Here is a 12,357-nt window from a genome sequence, read left to right on the forward strand (position 1 = left end):
ATTTTTATTTATTATTTAAAATTATTTTTTATTTTAAATATTAAATTATTTTACTAAACATATTTAATTTATTTAATTATTTAAATTAAATTATTAAATCACTTTAAGTTATTAAGTTATTTTCTATACTTTAAAGATTCATTTTTCTTTTAAATCTCATTGCTACTTGTGCAAGGCCTGCCTCCAAACCTGATATTGTCCTATTAGAATTGAAGACCATTGTTAAAGAATGGCCCAATATATCGGGCCCATTACACTGAAGGGTAAGCCTATCCTAATTCTAGCAGAACCGCCTTATGGCAGTGTTCATCACCACCCATTTGAAGAAATAAATATACCATATGATAAAATGACAAAGTAAATGGGAAGAAGATTAGACAGGGAAAAGAGAAGTCCACTGCATTACAAAAAAAGGGGTATAAAAAGGGTATCTATGCAATACTGACACCAGTTCCTTGCTAAGCACAAAAGGCTTTTGACCCGAAGGCAAAAAGGGGGAATGGGGAACATGCATATAATCCTATGCCTGCCTAACGATAAGAGTCTTGATTAAAGCCAAAAAGATCATCATTAAATTCATCATCCTCAGAGTTATATTCATCTTCTGAATAGTATTCGTCATCAAAATCTCTATTGCCTTCGTCCCAAATATTATCCTCATCCCAGAGTGGGCAGGAACATGTTGCCTTTTTGTTCTTCCATTCAGCACCGCAGGTATAGCAGAACTCATAACCGCATCTGCAGAAACAATATAAGGTTGCTTCTTATGAAAGAGAAACAATGTAAACCTTTGGATGAACTAAGTTAAGGAACAGCATAGTATATTTGAATCATATGTGAAACCCATTTATCACAACAGATTGATAGGTCAGCCTGGATAACACAAAATCAACCAAATACACTTTCCTTTCCAATCAATCAAATGGAAAATAAACCCAATCATTAGTTATTGTCACCATGTAGATGCCACACCTGGATCATGGATCTTCCAAATCTTCCAAGCTTTTTTAATACCAACCAAAAAAATAAAAGCCTAAATCGCTGCAGAAGATACTAATAAGAACAATATACAATAATTACAACAGCTCAAAACATCTTGTAGAGTTTTTTCTTTTCCAAACTCCAATAATTTTGGGAAACCAGTTGTTATAAGAAGTAACCAAACACACTAAGATACACATTTATTTTTGGTTGAGTAAAAATGGGATCTCAGGGATGGTGTTCTAAAGGGGGAAAGGAAATCTATGTGGTCCATATGAGAGACAGCAAAATTACATTTCCAGAATGTGGTATTGTTTCTTTTATAATTACATCCATATGATGAGGTTTTTGATGGACCTAAAAAAAAAAAAGGAAAAAACATACTCCATGCCGCATCCTTATGATGCGACTACTAAAATGTGATTTTTGATGGACTACACCCAAAAGGGGGGAAATAAACACTCTACATGACCTGGAAGTCTGATATGCCAAATTTTGAAGCAGATGGTATACTTCTTTGTCTTCATATCAATTGGTTAATTGTTTTTCAAGGAATAGGATTTTGGAAGAAGATTCTAACTTATATTGCATTTAATTGGAGTTGTTACAAAGGGTTATCTTATATTGGGTCTTTTCTTGTCCACCAGGATCCATCTCAACATCCTAATTTTAGCAATACTCCTCTTACTGCAAATGTTTTCTTGATTAACTGCATTTTGTGCCAGATAGTATTGTTTGACTCAAGATATTTTTCGTTCAACATGATCACCATTGGATGATGAGAGAACACATTAGATGCACTTCTCCACTTCAACCACCATAGAATAACATTGCAAGCAACCCTATCAAAATTACCAGACTTATATTGGTGTAGAAAAGATAATTAAAAGAGAAAAAGGGGGAAAGAAATCTCTTATAGTCATGAGGCAAATAACTCGAAATTGAATCTAAATGGAAAAAAGAAAAATTTCCCTTCTATCATCTTACAAAGGCACTCAAATGCTAACAAATTGCTAGCAATAGTTTTGAACTATTTCTTTCACTTGGTTTCAACATTTAAACTTAAGAATATGCAAATTTGGCTCTGGGAATGCAGCATATTCGCAATCAAATATTTAAAGAAAGCAGAGCAAAGTATGTGGTTTTCTCCAATCTATGCTTCTTCCCTCAAAAACAAATTGCTATTTGTTAAGGCTATATTTGGTTCTCGGAAAATGAGGGAAAATACGAGGGAAAGAAAATAGAGAGAAAAAGTAGAAGGAAAAAAAAATGTGAAGGATAATAAAAAATAGATTTAAAGTCAATGAATTATATTGATTTAGTTTTTCAAACTCATTTCACTTATTTTCCTTCATTTTATAAGGAATGAATAATTTTAAGATGCATAAATTATTTAACTTATTTTAACACATGATTTTCTTTTGTATTTTCTACAGTGAAACCAAACACAAGAAAGCTATTTTCCCTCACATTTTTTTCTTTCCCTTAGTTCTCTTCGGGACCAAACATGGTCTAAAAAAAAAGGGAAAATCAGTAATGATGCACTCAACTTTCAGGGAAGAAAGATAGTACCTGCAAGTGATGTGGAAGCAACCCTCAGCAAGTTCAATCAAATGGTTGCACTTCACACATTGACGCCACAGATTTCTTGTTGCAAGCGACTTCAGTTTTGCATCTTCTGCCTGGGGAAAAGGATTTGATCTTTTGTACTCAAAGCAGGTCATCTTACTATGCCAAGGGACCATGCAATTGATACAGAAAAGGCCATTACATGTCATGCATTTTCTAGCTCCAGCTCGTATAGCACCAACAGAAGTAGTGTTGGCATATTCCAAAGCCTCCTTTTTAGACATTAATGCAGAGCATCTAGGATATGGACAATAAACTTTCTCTGTCACAGGAATCGAGTCTTCCTTCAGACGTTGACTCATAATTCCAATCAATTTAGGTGTCAAGAATTTCCCACAGCTGTCAATTTTCAGCAGTGATTTACAGCCTTCATGAGGGCATTTAGGAACCATTCCATGAAGCAACTTCACTTCCACATGCTGTTTCATACAAGAAAAGCAATAGCGGTGCAGGCAACTATCAACTGAAAACATCTGACCAATATCAGTATCTTCTAAACAAATTATGCAAGTCTCCTTCAAATTATTGCCATGGAGAAATTTTGCAGGTCTCATGATCTGAGAATTTATAGCATCATTTGCAAGTTTAATCGCAAACTTAATATCATGTCTTATCACAAGAAACAGGTTACAGTATGTGAATTTTTTTCGAAGAACAGCCACCTGATCAAGTAATGCAGCAATCTTACGGTTCTTAGGTGGCCATTTGCCCCTAACCTGTATTGAAAAATACAGTATTAACAACTATATTTCAGGCATTTAAGACCTAAACACAAAACCGTTAAGTTATATATAGTAATATCGATGCCATGTAGTTCTACACATGCACATGCACAAAGGGAAAAAGATTCTTGGCAAGGAATGATAAAGATACGATGAAAATAATTTACCTATCAAAAAGGAAAAAAAATTGCATCAATTGCCTAAAACATACTCCAAATAATGATTCTTCCAGAAAAAGCACATTGAGGCAATGCATGATTGTCTAAAATGGATCCATTATTTTAAATAGCATTTAAAAGCACAATACAATTGAAAAGAAAAAGAAGTCCCACCAAAACTACTGTTGGCTCTATATAATTCAGGGGCATCTTTGATTGTTCCATGGAAAAAGAAATTGAATGTCTCCATCACTAGCCGTGTGATTCTATCTGTTGAAGATTTAGGAGTTAGTTAATTTAGAAGATTTCCTATTTTTTAGAATAAGATCTATATCAGATCCTGTTTTTATTTGTTTTGTTTTCCTTGTTCTATAAATCTGGTTAGTTCCAGATTTGTTAGGTACTTAAGAGTTTCATGGGATTGTTTCCCTATTTAATCTGTAACCAGCATTCATTCAAAACAATGAAGAGTAATTCCAATTCTCAAAGCTCACATGGTATTAGAGTGTTTAAACTTTGAGACCTGATTGGATTTTTTTTTTTTCAGTGGCAAAGACTGCCATGGTCAGAGCTACCAGAAGCTCGGCTACATCCAGGGGAGATGAGGACAGCATTCAAAATGTCTCCACAACATCAATCCAGAATTTTGACTCCAACAATCAAAACTCCTCTTCAATTAACTGTTCATAAACTGAATGGTAAAAATTAATTAGAATGGACCCAATGTGTGAACCTGGTGATCGATGACAAGGTAAAGCTTAGCCATCTAACCAGTGAGGTGAAGAAACCAACGGCAAATGATCCAATGCTAAAGATATGACAATCTGAAAACTCGATGGTGATTGCTTGGCTTATCAACTCGATGGAACTAACCATCAGAAAACCATACCTATTCTTACCAACTGCAAAGGAAGCCTGGGACGTAGTTTGAGACACCTACTCAGATTTGGAAAATATACCACAAATATTTGAATTAAAGATGAAACCATGGCAGTTCAAGCAAGGAGATCCTGAGGTGATGACAAGAGTTGGATCTGTGCTATGATGATGAATGGGATTGTCCTAGTGCTAGTGTGAGATATATGAAGTGGATGGAGTATGACAGGGTTTATGTTTTACTGGCGGGACTAAACCAGAGACTTGGACAAGGTGAGAGGCTGAATTCTGAGTAGGAAGCTACTACCATCCATCAGTGAGGTTTTCTCTGAAGTACAAAGGGAGAAGGCCAGAAGAAAAGTGATGCTGAATGAAGAACCGAAGCTGATTAATGAGGCTGAAAGCTCTGCCCTAGTATCAAAGGGACTTGGCCAAGATGCTTATCGAAAGACCAGGAAAAAGCCCTAGTGTGACCGTTGTAAGAAAGCTTGGCACACTCGTGAGACTTGTTGGAAATTGCACGGGAGACCTCAAAATAGAAGAAAGAAAACAGGTAGTGGAGATAGTTGAACCTTCCAAGTCTCTAACAAGGAACAGGGGCATCCCACTCCTTCAGATACATTTCCTTTCACTAAGGACCAGATAGAGCACCTGTTTTTTTTTTCTTTTGATAGGTAAGGACCAGCTAGAGCACCTGTACACACTGTTTCAATCTCCAACTTTCAATGTAAACTGTAATTGGTCTTCCTCTTGTTCTTTAGCTCAAAAAAGTAACTACCTTACAACTGCCCTAGTTAGTGTTAACCCTGCTGCTAATCATCCTTGGATTGTAGACTCTGGTGTCCTTCATATTCCTAATTTGTCATGTAATTTGTTGTCTATTCGTAAACTCATTCATGAGCAAAATTGTCAAGTTAATTTTTTCTCTTCTTGATGTGAATTTCAGGATTTGAACTCGAAGAAGATGATTGACAGTGTTAGGCAAAGAGAGACACTTCATTTCTTTCAAGATGGATTGAACTTGAAGGGACAACCTCCAACTGCTTGTTTCAATTCTATTTCTGTTGCTAGTGACAATGAAATCCTGTTGTCACATTTCAAGTTAGGACATCCAAATTTTTAGTATTCAAAGTATTTGTTTGCAAGCTTATTCATCAATAAAAATCCATCTTTATTTTAGTGTGAGATTTGTGAGATAGCAACATCATCGTGCATCATTCCTTTCATAACCATACAAAGCCTCAAAACCTTTTTATGTGATTCATAGTGATGTATAGGGTCCCTCTAGGATTTATACACACTCCGAAAAGAAATGGTTTATCACATTTATTGATGATCATACTTGCATGTCTTGGGTTTATGTTATGAAGGAAAAATCCAAATCTGAACAAATTTTCAAAGTTTTTTACATGGTATAAACTCAACTTCAAATGAGCATTCAAGTTTTTCACATTTATTGATGATCATACTTGCATGTCTTGGGTTTATTTCATGAAGGAAAAATCCAAATCTGAACAAAATTTCAAAGTTTTTTACAACATGGTATAAACTCAGCTTCAAACGAGCATTCAAGTTTTTCAAAGTGATAATAGAAAGGAATATTTAATAAAATCGTTAGGAATTTTTTTGAGGAAAATGAGATTATGCATCAAAGTTCTTGTAATGATACTCCACAGCAAAATGGAGTAGCTGAAAGGAAAAACAAACACCTCATTGAAGTTGCAGGATCCTTAATCTTTAAAACTAAAGTTCCTAAATATTTATGGGGGGAGGTGATTCTTATAGCCACTTACTTGATCAATCAAATGCCATCAAAGGTTTTTCAGTTTCAAACACCGTCAGATTTTTTTTAAAAATGTTTTCCCACTTCAAGGATTTCTATAAATATTCCCCTCAAAATATTTGGTTGCACTGCATTTGTTCATATTTACAACCATAATTGTGGAAAACTTGATCCACGAGTGAGAAATTTTGTATTTGTTTGCTATTGTCCAACACAAAAAGGATACAAATGTTTGGATCCAATCTTAAAAAAAAAAACTATTTGTTACCATGGATGTCACATTCTTTTTTTAATAACCATCATATAACACCATCTGCAGATTTTATTTTGAAAAAACCAAAAAATCTAGCTGCTAACCTAGGACCACCTGTGGCTGACCTTCACATAACACCATCTGCAGATTCTATTTTGGAAAAACCAAAAACTCCCGCATCTAACTCAGGACCACCCATGGCTAACCCTATTCCATAAACACACGTGGTACCCATAGAAACTAGTGCTGTAAATACTGAAAATAATGGACAATCCCTAAATATGCCATCAGAATCCGAAATGTGTGAGAAACCAAGTACTAAACAACCTGAGGTCATTGTCTACTCAAGGAAGAACGTAAATCAATGGAAGAAGAATCCCACTTTGCAGCAATGCCTTGAATCTAACGCGAGATCAAAACTGGATTCTATCATTCCTACGAGTAAGTTTGTATCTGAGCCAACTACAGTTAAGTCTAATTCCCAAATTGAATCAATCAATGACTAAGATGTTCCAATTGCTAGCCGAAAAAGTTTTATGAAATGTACTAAACATCCCTTGTCTAATTTTGTGTTCTATGAAAAATTGTCCCCTTCTCTCTGTGCATTCACTTCACAACTCTTTGGTATGGATATTCCTAAAAATACGAAGAATGCTCTTAATGTGCTTGAATGGAAGGAAGCGGTTCTAGAAGAGATGGGAGCCCTTGAAAAAAAAATAAGGCTTGGGAAAGTAGTGAATTTACTTGAAGGAAAATCAACAATCGGCTGCAAATGGATCTTCACAGTTAAGTATAACCCTGACAGCTTACTAGAAAGATACAAAGCTCCACTAGTGGCAAAGGGATTTACACAGACATATGGTATTGACTATTCAGAAACATTCGCACCAATGGCTAAGCTAAACAGGGTGAGAGTGCTTCTATCAATTGTTGCAAATCTCGATTGAACCCTACAACAACTTGATGTAAAAAATGCATTTCTCAATGGTGATCTAGAAAAAGTTTATATCAACTCTCCTCCTAGCTTTTCTAGAAGATTCGATTCAAAGGAATGCAAGTTGCGAAATTCATTGTATGAACTCAAACAATCGCCTAGAGCATGGTTTGAGAAATTCACTTAGTCTGTTAAGAGATATTACACCTAGGGACAAACCCATCATACCTCATTCATAAAGTTTTCATTTGAAGGGAAGATCACAGTGTTAATAGTCTAGATGGATACTATCTTCATTAGAGATGACATGTTCGAAATGGATAGGTTGAAGTAGTGTCTAATCAAAGACTTGGGAACATTGAGGTACTTTCTTAGAATATTAGTTGCACGCTCTAAGAAAGGCATTGTTGTCTCACAACGGAAATACACTCTTGACCTCTTAGAAGAAACTAGAATGAGTGGTTGTAAACCAGCTGATACTCCTATAGAGTACAACTTGAAGCTAGGAGAAAATGACAAAGGAACCCTTGTAGATACAACCTGATATCAAAAGTTGGTACGTAAAACCAATATACCTATCACATACTAGACTAGACATCACATTTATAGTTCGTTTAGTGAGTCAATTCATGCACTCTCCATATGAGGAGCACCTTGAGGTTGTATACAGGATTCTGAGATATTTGAAGAGCACTCTAGGAAAAGGATTATTGTTCAATAAGAATGAACAAATGGGAGTTGAAATCTTCACTGATGCAGATTGGACTGGATCAATCACTGTTAGAAGATCCAAAGCTGGATATTGCATCTTTGCGTGAGGTAACCTAGTCACTTAGATAAGAGAAAAACAGAGTGTGGTAGCACAAAGCAGTGTTGAGGCATAATATTATAGAGCAATGTCACAAGGAATTTGTGAGATTGTGGCTAAAGAGTGTCCTAGAAGAATTAAATAAGCCAAATACTCTTCCTATGAAGTTGTAATGCAACAATAAAGTAGCTATCAACATTGCACACAATCTAGTGTAGCATGATAGGACAAAGCATGTCGAGACTGATAGACACTTCACAAAGGAGAAACTTGAGGTTGGTGCTATATGCTTGCCGTTTGTTCCAACAACGCAACAAATAGCAGACATCCTAACTAAGGGACTCCTGAGGCCTAACTTCAAGTTTTTTGTTTGCAAATTGGGAATGAAAGATATCTACGCACCAACCTGAGGAGGAGTGTTGAAGATTTAGGAGTTAGTTAATCTAAAAGATTTCCTATTTTTCAAAATAAGATCTATTTTAGTTCCTGATTTTATTTGTTCTATTTTTCTTGTTCTATAAATCTGGTTAGTTCCAGATTTGTTAGGTAGTTAAGAGTTTCATGGGATTGTTTTTCAATTTAATCTGTAATCAGCATTCATTTAAATCATGAAGAGTAATTCTGATTCTCAAAGCTCACACTATCAAATTTTACATTTTGTACAATGGTCCCATTTATTATAGTCATATGTTTGACTGTCCATGAACTGCAGGGAAATAGAAAAGAACTTGAATAAACTAATATAAATTTTTAACATATTTTAAACTTGAGAAACCAAAAACCTTTGTTATTTAAAACCCATTGAGATTCATCTTCTCATTTGTTTGAAACCAAAACAAGAACCAAAGGACTCAAAACTCTATTTCCTCATTTTTTTTTCAGCAACAAATAATAATGGCATTTAGACATAAACTTGCATGCACAACAAAATGGGCAGTTCAGTTATCAGCTGACCATCATTAAGCTCCTTAAAACAATGACTTCAAAAGAAATGAAATATACACACAAAAGCAATAAGTCATAGCTTTTGCCAAAGGTTCAAAATTTCCCATCTTCTGTCACAAACCCATTTCCAACCATACATTTGAAAAAAAAAAAATTACACGTACAACACTAGCAATTCAATTCCCACTGAATCCAGTAAAAACACACCAAAAATTCATACCTTTATAGACAGAATTTAACATTCAAGATAGCAATAGCATTAAAATTCCACATAAATAAGTGAAAGAAGATAACAATAACATTCAAAGTCAACAAAGAAAATTGAAAGAAAATAGCAGTAAAATTCAAAATCTACCAAAAGAAGTGAAAGAGGAAAGCAAAAGCATTCAAGACCCAATATAAAGAATTTAAAGGAGATAGCAATAGAATTCAACTTAAGGAATTAAAAAACAAAAGACAAGAATCAAGAGGAACTCACACGCTGGTAAAGCGGCTGATGATCGCAGAAAAGGTCGACACGCGTCAAATCCAAAGCAAGCGCTGCATTGAGCGCTTCGATCATTGCCCTAGTCTCAGCGTATTCATGGCTCTTCCCGCACCCCACCAATGGCTTCTGCAATTCGAAAACCAAATTGTCCCTAAAATCACAAATCGAAACGCCGATCCCCATAATCGGCTCCCTCGAATTCCCAATCTTCTCCTCACGAGCCAACCCCTTGAAAAACACCCTAAACACCTCCCCAGAAGACGACCCCTCCCCGAACGGACGCTCGTAGTTGTCGCCGTACTCCTCCCATTCCTCTTCCGGCATCTGAGAGATTTCCCGCGCAAGCTTCTGATCATGCGCTCGCCGATGGATATCCTCACGCAGCTTCGTCATCTCTGCCTCGCTCTGCTGGCGGTCCCTGACCTCCTGTTCGAGCCGGTCAAGTTCATCCGTCTGCAAAGCCCTGAGGCCCGAAACGAAGCAGTCAGTGTCGGGGTTTTGCACTCGTGGCGGAGACGACGATGTAGATGGGAGAGAAGACATAGAAGCCGCGAGAGCTTCTTCGAGTTGGAGGCGGAATGCCAAGTCGAGGTCTGACTCCAGGGTTTGCGCTTCCAGGAGTTCCCGCCGTTGATGGGAGACGACGGACTGGAAGTCTCCCGAGTCGGAGTCCGCTGTCGCCATCTCGCGCTCTCTCTCTCTCTTCCTGCCTTTCACGGTTGCTTGTTTTTGGAGTTTCCGGGATTTAAAAGCTGCGGAATACAAGACTCAAAAGACTCAAGGATTCATCGGTTTTTTTATAAGTCTATGCTAGTTTTAAAAATTAATTCTAATGAAATCTATTTCAGATATTTTTACTAATTAAAAGTAGATCATTTATTTTCTTTAAATAGGAAATATCTGTAAAATTGGGCTCTTGAAGATATGTTTCTAAAATTCTTTATAAAAAAATTCAGCCTAAAATCATTTCTTGAAGGAATTATTTCCTTTTATTATCATTTTTTAAAAAAAAATTAGATAAAAATAGTCTCTTAAAAAGATTATTTTTCTTTAAAAAAATTAATATGAGAAATTATCTTTTAATTAATAATATATTTTAATAACAAAAATATTATAAATATATGTATTGTAAAATTAATTGATTTTATGTTTATTATTATTAATATATTATTTATAAAATATAAATTATATTTAACATCTGATATTAAAAAAATTATTTTATATTTAGTTAAATATTAATTAAAAAATATTTCAATTTTTATCCTTAATTTTTATAAATTCCTTTTAAAAATATTTTAGAAATCATTTATTTGAAAGATTTTCATCTATAAATTTAAAAGAAAATAAAATTAATCAATAAAAAATAAAAAATTTAAATTTTATTTTCCATTACAATAATTTAAATATTATTATTTTTAACTACCATACACTTATCAAAAATCGATTATTTATACATTTAAAAATAATAATAATCAATAAAAAATAATAGATTTAAAATATTTTTTTCCACTACAATAATTTAAACATTATTATTTTTAACTACCATACACTTATCAAAAATGGAGAATCCATCCTAAGCGAGCATTATTAATTAATGTGAAATCTCTCGGGATTGTTTTGGATTTTCATAATTATTTCATATTAGATATATATATAGGCTGACGTCATGCTTTTAACGTTGTTGCTCTGATTATCATACTATATTACTTCCAACGTGTGTTAAACTTTATCACCCTCATCTCATGCGTTTCCTTCTCTTTTCGTCTTTTTATTTATTTATTTATTTTTATTTTATAGATTAGAAAAATAATATCTTTACTTGGGGTAATTACAAAAATAAAATGAGAGTAATTATTTAAAAAAAATTAATATTTGAGGTAATAAAATTCTTGTCCACTATTTCTCAACGTTCCAAAAATAATCATTGTACGAATTTACTTATAGTATATTTTTTATGATAAAAATAAATTATATTTATAAATCTACATCCATATAGATAAGAAGAAAAATGTTCAAAATATATCCGTGATTACCAATAAAAGGTTTGAGGTTCAACTCATCAGACCATCAAGGCAAGTTTGCCTTTTGTTAAATGTATTACACTTAAAATATATATTCAAAATCATCATATAAAAAAAAATTTTAAAAGAAAATTTTGAAGAGTAAATTAATTATAATTATTTTATAATTAAATAAAAAAATTTCCTTTTATTGATTACCAAAAATATAAAAATTATCATAATAATTTTCTTCATAGTGTTTTTAATATTATTAATAAATTAATTAAATATTAAAAAATTGTACATATATCATAATTTATTTTATATCATTTAATACAATTGAATTAAATGGATCATAATTTTAATATTAATATATATTTTTAAGTTAGACATATTATAATCAAATATTATAATATTATTATAAAATAATATTTAATGTAATTTAATAATAAATGTAGACTTATAAAATTCATATTTTTATCCATGCATACAATATTATTATCAAATATGATAAATCATATTATACATATATCAAATTCTTTAATAAAAAAACTTTATCTCCGATATATCCATATATATCCGTGATTACCGATATTTTCATCCTTACATATAAATACTATATATAAAATTGTCCATAATATCCTTATTAAAACATTAAATTACCATCATATCCAATTATATTTATTAATAATTTATTTTAATAGGATAATTTATTATCATTTATTATTAAAATTACGTGAATAAAAATTTATTATTTAAATAATTTGCAAACCTATAATTT

At 33.2% G+C, this 12,357-nt stretch overlaps 1 protein-coding gene across 1 annotated transcript; it reads right to left on the minus strand.

The window, feature by feature from the left end:
• Positions 1 to 319: 319 nt before the first annotated feature.
• Positions 320 to 10,518, minus strand: LOC100241711 (E3 ubiquitin-protein ligase RSL1). The gene is made up of 3 exons (XM_002282051.4): positions 9,568 to 10,518; positions 2,554 to 3,326; positions 320 to 738 (listed from the first exon to the last, which is right to left on the minus strand). Exons 1-3 carry the CDS (start codon positions 10,258 to 10,260, stop codon positions 531 to 533), a joined length of 1,674 nt encoding a protein of 557 aa, XP_002282087.1. The 5' UTR covers positions 10,261 to 10,518; the 3' UTR covers positions 320 to 530.
• Between the last annotated feature and the right edge of the window lie 1,839 nt (positions 10,519 to 12,357).

The sequence above is a fragment of the Vitis vinifera genome, chromosome 6, assembly GCF_030704535.1.
Source record: "Vitis vinifera cultivar Pinot Noir 40024 chromosome 6, ASM3070453v1".
In the NCBI taxonomy this organism is placed as follows: Eukaryota; Viridiplantae; Streptophyta; class Magnoliopsida; order Vitales; family Vitaceae; genus Vitis; species Vitis vinifera.